Source organism: Pimephales promelas, chromosome 18, assembly GCF_988280905.1.
Source record: "Pimephales promelas chromosome 18, fPimPro1.hap1.1, whole genome shotgun sequence".
Taxonomy (NCBI): Eukaryota; Metazoa; Chordata; class Actinopteri; order Cypriniformes; family Leuciscidae; genus Pimephales; species Pimephales promelas.
The window spans coordinates 4,567,157-4,585,159 of NC_142786.1; the positions used below are offsets into that span (position 1 = coordinate 4,567,157).

Consider the following 18,003-nt stretch of genomic DNA (forward strand, 5'->3'; position numbering starts at 1 on the left):
TCTCTCTCTCTCTCTCTCTCTCTCTCTCTCTCTCTCTCAACACCCCCCCCCCCCCCCGCCTCCTCCCCACGCACATATTAATGTAATTTTAATGTGATTCTATGGGCCAGTCTCCACATGTTTTATCTCTGCCGCTAATGATATTCGTAAGTCCTGTGAGAATCACTGAACTTGGTTTGTTTGACTCCAAATAGTTATTATGGATGTTTATCACCTAATTGGTATCCCAATAGTATCATCCTTCACAAGGGAGCCAGTCTAAAGTAGGCTAAAGTAAACTTAGCATGAACTGAAAAGATTTGGATGTTTTTTGTTTTGTTTTTCCAGCTGTGTGTGGGTTAAAATTACACATTATGGCAACAGGGATAAAAAATTAACATACGGTCATTTGTTATTTTACAGGCAGTTTTATTGTCTGTGCATGGCTGGAGCTGCATTATAAAGTTAAAGTAGTTGCCAATAGGATTATATTTGAGGATGTGGACTGATAACACACAAAAACATATAGACTTAATTCCCTGCTGTTCCAGGGCAATTATCCATGTAGTGTACTAAATGTATCTTTAAGGACTTGTACTACTAACTAAAATGACTTGAAGCCGTGTGTTTTCCTATGGTCTTCTGAGTCAGATATGTATTGATATTTACTCTTGATATATTTTGAAACATTGGAGACCACAAGGCAAGTGCTGGTAGTAACTGATTTACAGTACTTGCAATTATAATATTACGTTTTAAAATACAGTTACTTTTATATTGATTACTTGATGTTATTCTCACAATTAATTATTATTCATAATTCATTTATTCTCCCTACTTTTAAATGTTCCTTTCTTACTTGGTTACGTTCAGAAGGTGTTCCAGGTTTGTGAAATTGCACACAAAGAATAGCCATGAGCCTGAAATCACTGGATTTACACAAATCATTTCACTTTTAAGAAGTGTTTTCTCAACATCGCATTTCCAATCAGTTCCTGACGACCGCATTAATTATTATTTAAATGATCACTCAGTGAGTTATTTAACCATGTATTACTGCTTCTGGAAGGCTTATGTCTTGCAAACACATTACAATGTACAAATTCATGTTATTTCATATTCACATGCAATGCAGTGATTCCCCACTTTCTTTATTATTTATTTTGTCACCCTAACCTCTTTGAACTAATATATTTACTTGAAGCATCACCTGAGATTTTAAGTTAATAAGTTAGGTCAATAAAAAAAAGAAAAAGGTCACATTGTAAAATAATAATACAATTTAGTTCGCGGTTTTCTGATGTCGGTAATCGTCACATGACAGGTAAACAAATATATTTAAAAAATATATTTTTTAAGAAGTGTTTAATATTAATATTTATATATATATATATATATATATATATATATATATATATATATATATATATATATATATATATATATATATATATATATATATTATTTTTATTCTTTATTTGATTTGATTACTTATAAGTAATCAAACTTATAAGTAATCAACTAATTACTTATAAGTAATCAATTTTCGAGACTAGGGTTCGTCTCGAAAATCCTGACAATGTAGCCTACTAATATTTAATGCACTTCATGTTGTGGATAAAAAATGGAATATATTTTCTTTCTCTTTGTATTTTTACAGGCTATCAATATTATACAAGATTATCCAATTTACATTAATGTGATAAACGATTTAAACGTAGCCTAGTATTAGATTATATTAACCTTAGGTGTATGTAACGGGTTACGTTACTAACTGACTGACTATTTGTAAATAATCCACCCTGCACTGAAGGTGGCTTAGTGTGAGGTTTTTAATTCAATGTTTAATACGGAATTAAAGTGATGTTTGGTTTCTAAAATAGGTACAAATGTATATTTTTCTACATTTCTGATTTCTTATAGGATGCCGAAATCTTGACATATATTGCCTAATTTTTATACCCATGATTCTTAGGTCAGCCACCAGAGGTCTCTGTCATCTCGTCATCAACACATCTGCTCTGTCTGAACCAGCTTGTACTGTAAGTAATCAAACCTGCATTTTTGTCGTTGTTTATGATCTCTTACATGTTTTTAGAATCTTTCATTTTCAGTCTTTCTTAATACACACCTGTATTTAACTTATTTCAATTTGGTTCTCCACTCACGGAGTTATGATTTAAAAAAAAAACAGGCCTGTTTGTTTTGATATCTGTGTCTGCTTTATTGTTTTACTGTGTTGGGATGCCACTTGGTGTCAACTGTAAAACATGGGCCCTCAAGCAAAACCTGTTACTTGGTTTATAGAGTCTCATTACACTTTGATATAGAGACTGCTGAAATGTTAATGGCTGTTAATGTTTTCTTGACAGGTTTGCTAAAAAGTAGCCTGGCCCTGAAATCTGAAAGAGCCCAACTTTATTGGACATTCAGGAGCGCCACCTGCTGTTTGTGAACTGTAGGTCTTTTCCTTTTTCATGAAAAATAGTTTAAACTGAAAATGAGCTAGTTTAATGGATGTCACAGAAAAACCCTCAAAGTGAAATGAAGTCATGATGAGCGAAAGATTTATGTAGAACCAGGAAATGCTGTTTCTGTTTGCAGATATACTGCAGTAACATGAAATGAGAACCTTCTTTTTTAAAGATAGGAGCTCATAAAAGGTTTTGTTTTTCATATAAGAACAATTTTAGTTCACCAAATAACCTTTCAGTGAACAGTTCTCCAATGAACCATAGGAAATGAATCATTGATGCCATTAGAAAACCTTAATTGTTTTTAAAAGTGCACTTTAAATGCCTATATTTATTATACCCCCCCCCCCCCCCATCTAATATTATCCACACATAAATGTAATCCTACTGCAGAATACACATCTTTAGATATAGATAGGGATGCATATTTTCTGCAAAAATGTAATTGAATGTAATCATTTCCAGCAGAATACAATTTATTTAATACATTTCTGAATTTAAAATATTTTTTTGTTTTATTTGAAAATAATGTGTCGGATTATTATTAAAAATATAATCCAATTTTTAAGATTTAAGTAGATCTGCTGACAATGCATCATTACCACCACAGAAATGGCCAAAACACTGTTTTATTTGGTTATTACGCGAGCGTCAGATATGGTTGAAGACGTGGAGCTGGAAACCACTTTTCCATCTACAACCTCTTCCACAACGGTGATGATTTTAGTCCTCGCGGTGGAACTGGAGGTGGCTTTGACACTGTAGAAGAAAAAAACAGTTACAGGACCTTCATTGTAAACTCAGTATAGCCTAATACTTGTCGATTCCTGGGAATTTCTAATGTTTTGGAGCTGAACGAATTATGTGAAAGAAATCAACTGATTAACTCACGTGGTTTCTCCGTCCAGCAGTCTCCTGTACTCTGCGATCTCCATCTCCAGTCTGGTCTTGATGTCCAAGAGCATCTGATACTCGTAACGCTGGCGCTCCAGATCGGCACGAAGCTGCACCATATTCTCTTCCAGGATGGTGACCTAGAAGCACAAAAACCGAGTGGTTTCAGATCTTAAATTCTTAATATGTGCTGAATAATGTTTTTTTTTGTGTTCAGAAAGTCAGGTTTGTATGATTTTTGTATGATCAATCCCTTTTCTTTGTGAATCTACTCACCTGATGTTGGTAGCTTGACAACTTCATGGAATAACGATTCTTTGTTTCAGATAATGTGGCCTCCAAAGATGCTTTCTAAAGTGATAGCATGCACATTCAGAATAAAGCAAAACTAAAATACTAATATAAAGAGTCAGTGGCACAAAAACTGGCAGTTGTGTATCACTAACCACTGCTGATATGGACTGGAGTTCGATTTCCAATGACTGCATTCTGGATTTGACCATATTGACTTCAGAGCGAGTTGTTTTTAAGTCTGTGGTGCTGGTGACAACTTCTTGTTTCAGAGTTTCTGTCTAAAATAAAAATAGAGGGATGTTATATGCGTTGAATTGAGCTGTCTCACACCATTGAAAAGCACATTAAAGTGATAGTTCACTTTGAAATTCATTTTTGGTATGTTTTAGCTTACCTCAAGGGCATCCAAGATATAGGTAGTTTCAATTTTGATATTTTTAGGTCAAACCGATCTTGTCTATCAGTCATATAATGGAGGTCTATGGTCACCACCTAAAAGAGCATGCACAGAGAAGTCCAAATTAAACATGATTTAATGACTCGTAAATGTAAGTACACATTGATGGCCTAATACACGAAACGAGTGGTTTGTGTGAGAAAACGAACAGTATTTATATCATTTTTACCTCTTGTAACCATGTGATCTGAGTGCTTTAAATCGGTAAAAACAATATAAATACTGTTCGTTTTCTCACACAAACCGCTCGTTTCGTGTCTTCGGCCATTAGTGTGTACTTACATTTACGAGTCATTAAATCATGTTTAATTTGGACTTCTCTGTGCATGCTCTTTGAGGTGGTGACCATAGACCTCCATTATATGACTGATAGACATGAACGGTTAGCCTAAAAATATCAAAGTTGAAACTACTGCGGAAACAAAGACAACTACATCTTGAATGCCCTTGAGGTAAGCTAAAACATACCAAAAATTAATTTCAAAGTGAACTATCCCTTTAAAAGACCTGTGTCTCTCCCTGTATGTTTTGATAAATCTCACCTTTGTCTTGAACCAGTACTCCAGATCTCTTTGGTTCTTCGCTGTGACGGATTCATAATGCTCACGGAGTTCTGCCAGGATCTTGCTGAGATCTTCCTGTGGATGCGCATCAACCTCGACGTGAACCTGTCCGCTCATTTGTGTGCGTGCGGCCAAGAGATCCTAAGAATATGTAGAAATCCATATATTCAGTTCAAGTAACCTCACTTATTTAACAACGCTTAAACATTTGTCACAAATTTGTTCTCAAATATACTTGGCACAGCATTAGAGTATAGATTCAGAGTTGAACTGTAATTGACAAATGACTGTTTTTGCTAGTATAACTTATTCTAACACTACTTTCTTTAAACTAGCACACAGAAGCCTTATATACCTCCTGATGGTTCTTCTTCAAAAAGACCAGCTCCTCCTTCAGCCCTTCGATCTGCACGGTGAGGTCTTTACTGCTGAGGTTGCAGTCATCAAGCACCCTCCTCAGGCCGACAATGTCTGCTTCCACAGACTGACGCATGACATGCTCGGTTTCATATCTGTCATACAGCAACATTGACTTTAGAAACACCCACACTGGACATTAGACAATATACTGCGAGAAGACCACTTCCAAACTGAGGTAAAACTCATTTAATGCATCACTCATGTTTTTATTCTCGCTGTAAAAAAAATATATGATCAATTGTTTTTACACTGCTTTAACTCATTAAAACAAGTCATTTTCAAGTTATACAAGATCTCCACTCATTCTTAAGTCAACTTAAATGACATAAACTGACTTAAGAATGAGTGGAGATCTTGTTAAGAATAAGTGGAGATTTAACAATTTAAACAATATTTTGTAATTGATATGGCCACAGAGATAACATTTTATAACAATTTTATCATATAATATAAAACATTTTGGGTTTAAAATATGAGTGAAATACAAATATTAAATGAATATTTTTGATTTGTTATCACAACTTTTTATCTTCTGTCAAATCAACTTAGTTAACGAATGTGGTTCAGATAGCATCACTGTAAAAAAATTTTTTCAAAATTTGTTATCACAACATTTTTTTGGTCAAATCAACTTAAATAATTTATTTAGTTGAGATAACTTATTATTTTGAGTTTCTGGTGATTAAATCATTCTCCTTCATTGTATTAACTCACTTTTTCCAGTTCAATCAACTTAAAATTTTAAGGCAACCAGGTTACTTACTTTTTTAAGTTAAACCAACAATATATATATATATATATATATATATATTTTTTTTTTTTTACAAAATTTGAGTTAATACAACAAAGGAGATTGATTTAAAATAGAAACTCAAAATATTTTGAGTTTCTATTTTTAAATCAATCTCCTTTGTTGTATTAACTCAAATTTTTAATTTCAATGAATTCAAAATGTTAAGGCAACTAGGTAACTTACTTGTTTGAGTTAAACCAACAATATGCTGCTATTTTGCATTTTTCTATTACAAATGATATTATTTCCTTGTTTGTTCTATTTTTTTTAGAAAGATAGACACATAGATAGATAGATTTGTAATCACATTTTTTCTTTTGTCAAATCAACGTAGATAACTTATGTAGTTCAGATAACATAACATTTTGAGTTTCTGATGATTAAATCAATCTCCCTCATTGTATTAACTCAAATTTTCCGTTTCAGTGAACTTAACACTTTTAAGGCAACCAGGTTACTTTTTTTTAAAAGTTAAACCAACAATATTTATAAAGAGATTTTCTGCTATTATATGAGTTGAGTTGCAAACTTGAATTGAATTTGCTCAAAAGACTCACTTCATTCTGAAATCATTAATGGCCAGGCTGGTGTTGTCAATGCTGAGATGGACACCACCCTTCAAATGAATGGCTGCCATGATCTGGACATATAAATGAACATATGATTTTCTTTTTGCCCCGTGTTTTCATAGCATGTCACCCTGAAAACCCTAACATACCTTAGCCTGAAGATCCTTTATGGTGGCAAAGTAGGAGGTGTAATCACGAGCAATAGGAGAGGCTTTGCCATCAAGGAACTGACGGATCTTCATCTCCAGGTCAGCGTTGGCCTTCTCCAGAGAGCGAACCTTGACCAGGTAAGCGGCCAGACGGTCATTGAGGCTCTGCATGGTGTGTTTCTCATTGCCAATGAAGCTGGTGTCTGCAGATGTCGACGCGCTGAAACCCCCTAGAGAGGAAAGAGAGGATTTGGAGATCCGGACCCCTGACCCTCCTGCACCACCGTACACACTGCCAGACCTCACGGTGCTCATCCGTCTGCTTCCTCCACTCGACGTAGATATGCGCATGGCTGAGCCGCTGGAGGACATGTAGCTGCTTCGGGAAGAGTAGGAGGAAGCCATGTTGACTGAGAGCGTCTGTCTGACAGGTCAGTAGATAAAGGAAGGAGATCTCCGGCTTCTTTTATAGAGTGAATATGAATACAAGACACAATACCTGACATTCCATGCGTGTCGTCTCAGCACATTTTCTGGAACATATCCAATAACCTTAAAGGTCACACCTAAGGTGAATTGTAGGATTAATGACTCGTAATGATCGTATTAATTAGACTTTATCCTTTGTATGTCTTAAGTTTTCTTTCTGTAAACATGCATACAAACCTCTCAAAATTCTTTGAGTTTATGCTTTAAAAAGCTTGGGATCAGTGATAAAAGTTATCACTTTTATTCAGCAAGGTTGCATTCAGTTTATCAAAAGTGAGAGGATCCAAATTAAATGGTGTTGAACTTTCTTTTCAAAAGTTATCATGGTTTGCGCAAACATACCGTATGAAGCAGCAGGACAACTTTTTTCAGCATTCATGATAAAAAGAAATTATTCTGGAGTAGCAAATCATCATATTAGAGTGATTTCTGAAGGATCATGTGACTATGAAGACTGAAAAATGATGATGCTGAAAATTCAGCATTGATCACAGGAATACATTAGTTTAAAATATATTCACATAGAAAACATATTTTTAATTGTTATACTATTTTTTGAATGCCTTGTGAGCATTAGAGACTTCTCTCAAATCGTATACTTTAAACAACCCTTAAAATCATACACAAGTAAATGTATCTTTTTAAAAATGTTTAGATATACTGGTAACACTTTACAATAAGGTTCATTAGTTAACATGAACTAATAAATACAGTAACAAATGTATTTCTCATGTTAGTTTATACATTAATGTTAACTAATGAACCTTGTTGTAAATTATTACCGATACTTAAACCAAGACAAAAATACTGTAATATAGAGGACTGTGCAAAAGTCATAGGCACGTTAGTATTTGTTTAGTGTACCTGGACAAAAGCAAAGGGTGGTCAAACCAAATATTGATTTGATTTAGTTAATAGAAGTTAATTGACAAATCAAATTTATTTATTTTTGAAAGCATCCTCACTTTACAGCAACGATTTTGCAGTTGGGTTTCTGGATTTGTTGCCGCAGTTCTTCTGGATTTAGTGTGTCTCAGTTTCTTCATGCAATCACAGACAGACTCGATGATGGGGAGATCACCAGATGTTGAACATACAAAAATCCTATTGGATTACAACAATTAATGACAAAAGGAATGTTTGAAAAAGTAAGATATAAATAATTTGCCTTAAAAATATATATATTTTTTTTTTTTAGGGGGATACGTGCCTAAGACTTTTGGACAGCATTGTGTGTATAATAATGTATATATGTGTATATTGGTTTTGCTACCATCCTGTGTAGAGAATCCAGTAGCACAGCATTCATCAGGAAAAGAGATGCTTTAAACGTGTGAGTTGAAAGACCTCCACATTTGTACCATGAAAATGAATTCTGCTGACTGAACAAACCACGTTTCTTTTATGGGCTGGGCTGGGCTGGGCTGGGCTGGGTTGACATTTCTGCTGTTGATGAGTTTGACATTTGTGGTTTCTTACATGTAAAGCAGCATTAACATGGAAAGGTGAGGTTTTTCCAAAGCAAGTTCATCAGAACAATTAACAGATTTGTTTGTTTTTGTCATTGTAGCAGCAATTGAAACTTGAATCTTTTTCATTCCAGTTTGACCTTTTTGTTGCTTTTCAATGTTAGCAGAAGAGATTTATCAAGATTGTGCAATGCTAACTGCTTTATCGTGCACTGACCCAAGACTAAACCTATCTTGTCATCTTATCGTGAATGTTTACTCCCACTGCCATCATACACTCGCATTCCCGTGTATTCATTCAACAGACAGTCTGAAGTCTGTTCATGTGTTGATGGGCTAAACTATCAAAACTGTTTTAGTTGCATTTCTGAGGTTTTGCTTACCTATAGTTAAAAACACTGTATTTAAGATTTTGGATAATGGAATGAGAAATAATGCTCACCTGGATTTATTTGAGGATGTGATTGAATTGGTATTGGAAATGTTTAATGACGTGCATTTGTAATACCCACTTTGCATTTGTTTTGCTCACTTTACCTTACTTTTACTTAAAGGAGTAGTTCACTTTTTAAAAAAACTTTTGCTGATAATTTACTAACCCCCATGTCATCCAAGATGTCCATGTCTGTCTTTCTTCAGTCGAAAAGAAATTAAGGTTTTTGATGAAAACATTCCAGGATTTTCTCCATATAATGGACTTCAATGGGAACCAAACAGTTCAAGGTCCGAAAGACAGTTTCAGTGCAAACTGAAGACGATTAGGGTCTTATCAAGCGAAACGATCGCTCATTTAAAAAAAAAAAAGTTTAAGTTTTATAAGCACAAATGGTCACCTTGCTCTGTTCTGTGATGCGCGTTCATGACTCTCCTATTCTTTTTACGAGTCAATTCGTTCATTTCGTTCGTTGAATGAACCAAATGACACGAAAAAGATTCGAACTCTCTTTTGGACCTTGAACCGTTTGGTTACCATTAAAGTGCATTATATGGAGAAAAATCCTGGAATGTTTTCATCAAAAACCTCAATTTCTTTTCGACTGAAGAAAGAAAGACGTGGACATCTTGGATGACACAGGGGGTGAGTCAATTATCAGCAAAAGTTTTTTTTAAAAGTGAACTACTCCTTTAAAGGTGCATTGTGGAAGTTCTGACACCAGTGGCCGCTAGAGAAACTGCACCCAGTCTCATGCTGCTTCTCGGTGCGCACGCTCGCGAAACAAAATTAATCAAATATGAGATAAATCAGATATAGAAAGGCGTACACATAATAAACTATTACAACTTACATTTGCATAAAACAAAAGGCTGCGAATACACACGCAAACGTAGTCATGATGAAGTCCCAAAACATAACTCCAGCGCGGTCGCTTACATGTTTCGCGGTTGAGCAGCAGGCACATGCATAGACCTGGTTAATCGATGCTCGATGAGTTTGATCGATTAATGTATTATCGACAATTAATCGATAATCGTCTACACACAATTGAGCGTACAGGCTGATAGAGGCAACCGTGGTGGACAGTCAAAGCGTCATTCTTTCCATTACATTACGGCTGGCTCATAAATGTATAAATGAAGACTTTGGGCCCTTGAGTGTAAAGTGCAAAGCGCAAGCAACTTTGTGGGCAGGTCTTGGGTGCTGTTGCTATTTAACCGGCGGGATAAATGACTCTTGCACCCGACGCAAATCTAAAAGGGGTTGGTGCTAGCGCTTAAAATAGCATCTGAATGTCACGCCACTGACTAGGTTTTTTCTGGTCATTGGCGCAATTGTTTTCTGGAACTGCAAAATAGCACCAGGGATTGTTTGCGCCGAAACACGCCTCCTTTTTTGCGCTGAACCGCCCAGGGAGCACAAGTTCATTCCCTAGTTTACCGATAAGCGAAAAGCCCGCTTTGCACGGGTGCAAAATACGAATTATACATGCGTCGGTGTACAAAGTCAATTTTGCTGGGTGATAGGGCCCTCTATCTTAAAGAGCCCCTATCATAGCATTTGAAATGTTCCTATTTTTGTTTTAGGAGTTCCCAAAAACAGTTTAACATGCATGCAATGATAAAAAACACTTTATTTGTCTTATAATATGCATTTATTTTGAACTGATTTGCTCACCGACTCCCAAATGATTCGTACGACTCACCACTCCTTTGCGTGACGCTAATCGGCGGTGATTGGTCAGATGACCCAGACAGTTATTGTTTGTTAGCATAATGCATAAACATATTGATAAAGCACTGTAATACTGCAATACGCTCTATTCTTTATGACAACTCCAATAACAGCGACAAACATTTCACATATTTAAAAAAAGTTGACATTGGAGACCTAGAAGCTGCGCTGAGCAGAACTTACACACACACACACACATACTTATTGCGCCTTCCCTCCTCGCGCCCCGACGCTACAAAACCGTTCAAAACCCATAAAAGCAACAATTATTAATAATACTTATAGGTTGTGATTCGAAGTAGGAAGCTGATCCATATACACTGGGTAAGTAAGTTACTGAGCCCTCCTTCAGGAACAACCGCTTGCGAATCCACATTTGAATTCATTTATGTTTTTGAACGATTCGTAATTAAAATGATGAGAACACAATCAGGCTATACTGTTGTGGTATCGTTGCAAATATGAACTCTAACCACCGATTCTTCACATGCTCGTCCCTGGGCAATGGAAACAAAGTGGCTGAACTATCTTTGCATTGTAGAACACAGCGTCTTCTCGACATAATGCTATGATGAAGTATTTGAATGTGTAGACTTCAAGTTTACACTTCCGTTACTGCGCGCGGCCAATGACCTCTCTACGTCACTACGAACCAGCTAATGACTCGTTTCAAAAACAATTCATTTCATAGACTCGGAGTCGACTCTCACTTTTGAAAGACAATAACTTTATATACGGTGCACTTTCAGATATAAATCTTTGCAGGATGTTTTCATTCCCTTAGAGCTATATTCCACACCATATGAACAGTCATTTTCAAAAATCCATGATAGGGGCTCTTTAAAGATTTAAAAGATTTAAAAAAGAAGTGAAAACCTACACATAGCCCCTTTAAGTTGAAACATTTCAAAATTGCGCCCATATACAATAGATGACAGAACCACACGCATTTTGTCTATGGGATGTTTTTATTGTTGAAAATGCTCACAAACTACCACCACATTTTTGTCAGCATGCTAGGTGCATTCTCCAACTGACATGAGTCTGGTGTGCTTTACTTAATAAGCTTTGTTGAAGAGGAAGAAATCACCGTCCCGCCGTCGACCACCTCTTCCACAACAGTGATCACTGCTGTTCTGGTGGAAGTGATGGAGCTGGAGGAGGAGCTGGAGCCAGAGCTGGCTGAGATTGCGAGGCTGTCGGGAGACAAAAATACGCAACCAGTTATCTATCTATCTACCTATAGCATCTATATCAGGAAAAGAATGAGTACTTTTCAGTCTGCATGTATGCAAGAATATACCAATTTGGAGCCGAGCTTGTTGATGTCTATATAAACATGGTCTGTGATTTACCTTCCACTAGCCTCGGCATCCAGCAGTCTCCTGTACTCTGCGATCTCCATCTCCAGTCTGGTCTTGATGTCCAGGAGCATCTGATACTCCTGACTTTGGCGCTCCAGATCAGCCCGGAGCTGCACCAGTTGGCCCTCCATTCCACCCACCTACAAGGGGAGAAGACAGAGCTTTTAACCCCAATACAGGTCAAGGTTAAAGCCTAATTACAGTTTTACTCAGTCGCTTTGGTGCACTTCTCAAATCATCATTAATATTTGCGAAGAGGTACGTGCATTCTCAAATTAAATTCATACAAACAGCACCACACATTGGATTACCTGCAAAAGCCTGTAACTTACTCAAAATATTTAGTTAATCTCTCAAAAGTAAGTATTTATGTTAATGAACGTATCAGTGCCAAGATGTCCTCGTATCATTGTTCACAAACAAGATCAAAATATTCAGTCAGTGAGTATTACTGTAATGAAATGCACTTGTTCTGTATGCCATACTTCCATTTAAAAAGTACAAATTTACACACTACTCTACGTGATTGAAAGAGACTGGCAAAAAACAACCGTACAATATTATTGTGATATAGAAAAGAAAAAAAAAATACACTCTAAAAAAAAAAGGTTCTTCAGCGGTTCTTTGCGTTGGTCATGGTGCTATATACTATCATTTAAAGAACCTGTTAAGCCCAGTTTGGTTCTTTAGTGGTTCTCTGAGGTGGTTAACGTGCTCTATGGCACCTCTTATGGTTCTACATAGCACCATATGACAAAGATAAGTGGCACTTAAAGTGGTTCCCCTATGATTACAAGCCAATGAGCCACTTTTAGTGCTATTTAGCACCATTTGTTTTTAGAGTGTAGGGCCACAAAGGTGAAAATAAAACATTAGAAAGGCAAGGAAGGAATTTGCCTTTGCATGCAGCACTTTATACTGTATGCTTGCCAATTGAATGTTCTTGAGATGCAACTTTGAGCTATTTCAGAGAACTGGTCTGATCTACATTCTCTTCATTAGTGAAAGTCAAGATTCACTCGCACAATTCATTACTTCTTGGCACATTTACAAAGTCAATAGAAATGTGTAGAAAATATGCTTGACAGTTTATGACAACTAGATTAACCATTTTGCATTTAATGACTTTATACAATGAACTGATGGCTAGATGTTTTGAGCGGTAAGACTACTGCACAGATAACTATTTAATACAGTTAAGCAACATGGCATTTTCAACTGATAGGAAACCGGAGACAATTGCACATAATCAATTGCATGAATGTGAAGCAATCACAACTTGTTCAAAAGAATGAGAAACTGCTTGTGCACAAGTGACTAGATGATGTGGAGGTTGAACAAGTAGTTTTGACAATTTCACTTCTGATCTGAGAAATGCACCAAAGCGAGGGAGAAAAACTGTAATGAGCCGGCTACAGTAAGAGTAAGATTTATGAGATTCTTAGCCGAGCTCTCACCTGTGCCTGGTATCCGTACAGCTGCAGGGAATAGCGATTCTCAGTCTCACTCAGGGTGCTTTCCATAGATGATTTCTGGGAAGCAGGGATAATGAGAAAAAAAGTCTGTTAGCAATGACCAAAATTGTAAATTTCTTTAAACTTTGATAAGCAGAAAGTACACAAATACTTCTGTCTGACTTCAAATTGTTTTATCAACATTATACATAAATTATATAATATATATAAATAATTTGCTTAATGCTTAAAGGGGTAGTTCACCAAAAAATAAAAAAAAATCGTTACAATCCCGTAAGACTTTTGTTCATCTTCGAGTGATTTCTGTGTGATTTCACAGACAGACTGTGACACTGAAGCTTCAAAAAGTTATTAAAGAGATTATAAAACAAATCCATATGAAATGAGCGGTTTAATTCTCTGAAGAGACATGATCGCTTTTCAAGATGAACAGATTTAGTTTAGGCTTTTATTCACATATAGACATTAATCAACTCACACATTAGTTGTGGTAAACAGAAGCTCAAGCATGATCGATTGACAAAAGCGGAAACCAATGAGGTTCATTCTCGTGTTACGCAGCACGTTTGAACTTCAGCAAGAACCAATGAGGTTCATTCTCGTGTTACGCAGCACGTTTGAGCTTCAGGAAGAGGTTTGTTTTCGCGTATCAAACAGGTTTGGTTTAACTTGTTTATGTTTGCTGATCAATGTTTAAATGTGAATAAAAGCCTAAATTAAATCTGTTCATCATATTAAGTGATAGTTTCTTCAGAAAATTTGGACGAAGCCACTCAATTCATTTGGATTAGTTTTACGTAGTTTTGGATGATCTCTTTATGAACTTAGTGATGCTGTGTAGCTGTCTATGGAGAGACAGAAAGCTTTCAGATTACATCAAAAAAGGTCTTCATTTGTGTTCTGAAGATATAGGAAAGTATTACGGGTATGGAATGACATGAGGGTGAGTAGTTAATGACATAATTTTTGGGGGAAGTAAGTAAATGGCACTTGGTTTGAGATTTTGATATCTATGGGCTCTATGCACGGCGGTATTTCCGGTGAAGCATTAGGGATGCTCGATAACTTCCGCCGATCGTAGAGTCCAATGCAATACCGAGAATTTATATTGAATTTTATACTCCATGGTTATACTAATGAAACGTTAGTCACAAAAACAGATAAAACAGACACCCCTCGTTGTGTTTATGCTTCTTTTTAAAATTATATTAAATAAACATAACTATATATAAAATTACATCTAAACGTATGTACGTTTCGTTTCAAAGACGGGAGGACAGTAAATATTGAAGACTCTGCCATAATCCCGTTTTCTCCGGTTCTCCTCCGCTTTAATCTACACAACCGGAAATGGACGAGCATCCTTGCGTCAAATGCGGAACTTATGCGTGCATATAGCCCATTGCACTGACATTCATAAATTGTTAACGTTGTACTAAGTAACATTGACAGCTAGCGGTTGAAATGGATACTGCAGCCCAAAATATTGGAGAGAGTTTTGAGAACATGAAATCCAGGGGGAGGAGTTGGATCCAGAACCCCACTTAGATCTGGATCCAACTCCGCCCCCCTGGATCATGTGTACTGCAATGAAGTGCTACTGGGAATTTTTGCCCGCCTCCTCCTCAGACTTCATGCTCACACCCAGATTGATTGGAATTGATAATGGAAAGCAACAAGCCTTAGAGTACAAGTTGATCAGCTAATGTATGTTTGGAATGTTTTTGTTCGTCGGTAGAATTTGCGATCATTTGCTGGCTTCCATCGCAGTGTTTTCCACCAACCCAGGGTGTTGAAATGCCATTGGGTAAATTCAATTGGCAGTTGGTGGGATCACACAGATCAAAACAAAGACAGATATTCTGACACGGAACGCACATTTTACAATAGAACAACTGGCTGTAACATTGTTTCTCAGAGAAACAAGTATTATGTTTAAAGGCATGTGCTTCAGCACAGTAAGAAAAATGGCATGTAAGAGTTAGTGTGACTTATGTGTCTGAAGAGTTTTTGTGCCCACTGTCCATTTCTTGAACACACACTCACCATGGAAAGGAGAGACTGCAGCTCAATCTCCAGTGACTGTACTGTGCTCTTCACTGTGCTGACCTCGGTTTTTGACGTCTGCAAGGTCTCTGTGCTTGTTACAACCTCTTGTTTCACGGCCTCAGACTGCAAAATAAGTATTTAAATTAGTATTTTTATTTCATGCATGCATAAACCCAACATAGAGGTAGCTTTGCTAATGTTTATGGCACGTACATACTACTACTCACCAAAATAAAAGTCTTTTTTTTTTTTGCAAGATCTGATCAGTTTTCAAAATTTGTTTTGCTTTCCTTTCATTAACTGTTATTTGGACCAACTTAATTATGGTATTTCTGACATTTTTTTAGCAGGGCCCATGGAATGCATATGACTTTATGGGTGTTGTGTTTCTCATGTACAGAGTTCTGGACTAAACCAACCTTCTGCTGGAACCAGCCTTCAAGGTCTCTCTGGCTCTTGGCTACGACGGTTTCGTAGTGCTCACGCAACTCCGCAAGAATTTTGGTGAGGTCTTCCTGTGGTGCTGCTTCGACTTCCACATTGATCTGTCCACTCATCTGTTCACGTGAGGCCGAGAGGTCCTGAAGACACATTATATATAATTTTCAGATGTCTATCTCAAAATATCTGCCCATCATCACCTGTTTATTCTTGTCTTCAAAAATCATGGTATGGAAATATGTTACAAAACAGTGACATCTTGAGCTCAAGGCTATAAAGCACCTGTGTGACCTGACCTCCTGTCTAAAATGTTTAACTGGAACACTTTTTGACAGTAATCTTCCGTTTTGCTCTGCTCCATTATGAACAGCCTGAAAGTTTTGAAATGATTTACTACCTCCTCGTGACTCTTCTTCATGTAGACCAGCTCCTCTTTGAGCCCTTCGATCTGCAGATTGAGGTCTTTATTGTTGAGGTTGAGCTCGCTAAGAACACTCTTTAACCCCGCGATGTCGGCCTCCACAGACTGACGCATTGCCATCTCATTCTCATATCTGTCAAATAAAACGAAACATTATTTACGTTAAATGAATAGTCTACTGCTATAATAGTTTACTATTTCATTTTCCATGGTATTTTAATATGCAAATAGATTATTAAACTATTTTAAAATGTTTAGCTTTTGTCACAGAAGAACATGCAAATGAAATGACCCAAAAGCAGATGACTTGCCTTGCACTGCAATTATATGTTATCGTTTTTCTAGAACGTACAGTATGTGCATTTACACAGCATACAGTCTATATTTAATTAAAAATAAATAGAATTACTTCATTCTGAAATCATCTGCAGCCAAGCTAGCATTGTCAATGCTGAGGTGGACTGTGTTCTTCACCTGCATGGCAGCCAAGATCTGAGAACAAAACCCAGGAAAAGTAAAACATTATTTGATTTTGTTTTATTTGCATGTTGTATCAGGAATACAGAATTATGCCGTTTTCTTAGCAGTAACCACAAAGAATCTACCTAGCTAGACTTACTTTAGCCTGGAGGTCACTGGTAGTAGCCTCGAAGTCTGAGTAGATACGAGCGCTGCCAGAAGGAGAGACTCTGCTATCAAGGAATTGGCGTATCTTCAACTCAAATTCAGCATTGGCCTTTTCAAGTGAGCGGACCTTCTCAAGGTAAGTAGCCAGACGATCGTTAAGATTCTGCAGCGTGAACTTCTCATTGCCAATGATGCTGTCATCTGCTCCTCCCGAGACACTGAATCCTCCCCCTCCTCCAGCACCAAATCCCCCACCGAACCCTCCACCAGCACCGAATCCTCCACCAGCACCAAACCCGCCTCCAAATCCACTTCCTGACCCTGCTGCGGACATGGAACGAGAGACACTGGAGATCCGGACCCCTGAACCCCCTGCACCCCCGTACACGCTGCCAGCCCTCATGGCACTGATGCGGCCACCTCCACCTGAACTGGAGAATCGTGAGGAGCCCATTGAGGACCTGCTGGAGACAAAGCTGCCGCTGGAGAAGGTGGTAGCCATGTGGATGGTGGTTTGAGGTCTTACTCTGCTCTGCCTGGAGAGTGAGTACAGTGGAGAAACTCTGGGTCCTTTTATGTGCTGGTGAAGCTAGCAGGGAAAGACTTGGTGACCTTAAATCCATCAAAAACTTGCTGGCACAGGCATTCTGTCAGCTTCAATCATCATAAAGTTGAAAAGTGATGCTAAAACAAAATTGACTGATTGATAATCCCCTCAAGTAAGTTAGATAGACGCTTGCATTCCCCCTCTTAACTTTCTCACATGAGAGCTCTGTACATGTTCAGACATTTGTGGACATTTTCCACTGCTGATTCTACAGTGAAACCCTGGAATATTCTAGACCACCTTTAAAGGGGTAGTTCATCCAAAAATGAAAATGCTGTCATCATTTACTCAACCTCAAT

The 18,003-nt window shown here is 37.2% G+C and overlaps 2 protein-coding genes and 1 long non-coding RNA gene across 4 annotated transcripts; 1 reads left to right on the forward strand and 2 right to left on the reverse strand.

Moving 5' to 3' along the window:
- Window positions 1-2,997: 2,997 nt before the first annotated feature.
- krt1-19d (keratin, type 1, gene 19d) lies at window positions 2,998-6,997 on the reverse strand. Its single transcript, XM_039681389.2, is given in 9 exon segments — window positions 2,998-3,177; window positions 3,179-3,212; window positions 3,345-3,487; window positions 3,624-3,698; window positions 3,794-3,919; window positions 4,641-4,802; window positions 5,017-5,173; window positions 6,432-6,514; window positions 6,593-6,997. Coding segments are annotated over 9 exon segments (1,215 nt in total). The 3' UTR covers window positions 2,998-3,147.
- Window positions 4,674-16,455, forward strand: LOC120485568 (uncharacterized). 2 transcript variants are annotated; one of them, XR_016147461.1, is made up of 6 exons: window positions 4,674-4,782; window positions 4,997-5,256; window positions 6,566-6,730; window positions 6,789-7,023; window positions 11,787-12,263; window positions 16,009-16,455. It is a non-coding gene; the product is annotated as an uncharacterized LOC120485568 (long non-coding RNA). The 2 variants fall into 2 exon arrangements; XR_005623924.2 differs by having other exon boundaries at window positions 4,747-4,837; window positions 6,802-7,023.
- krt1-19e (keratin, type 1, 19e) lies at window positions 11,676-17,837 on the reverse strand. The gene is made up of 8 exons (XM_039681510.2): window positions 17,090-17,837; window positions 16,880-16,962; window positions 16,447-16,603; window positions 16,028-16,189; window positions 15,606-15,731; window positions 13,542-13,616; window positions 12,076-12,224; window positions 11,676-11,916 (listed from the first exon to the last, which is right to left on the reverse strand). The coding sequence occupies exons 1-8, from the start codon at window positions 17,597-17,599 to the stop codon at window positions 11,775-11,777; spliced, it is 1,404 nt and encodes a 467-aa protein (XP_039537444.2). The 5' UTR covers window positions 17,600-17,837; the 3' UTR covers window positions 11,676-11,774.
- Window positions 17,838-18,003: the final 166 nt, after the last annotated feature.

Excerpts from the sequence above, each read along its gene's own strand:
- krt1-19e (XM_039681510.2), bottom strand. The coding sequence starts at position 17,599 with ATGGCTACCACCTTCTCCAGCGGCAGCTTTGTCTCCAGCAGGTCCTCA. Across the intron at positions 16,190-16,446 it reads TGAAGAAGAGTCACGAGGAG|GACCTCTCGGCCTCACGTGA; the intron begins GTAGTAAATCAT and ends ATGTGTCTTCAG. Across the intron at positions 13,617-15,605 it reads TGCAGTCTCTCCTTTCCATG|AAATCATCTATGGAAAGCAC; the intron begins GTGAGTGTGTGT and ends CCTGCTTCCCAG.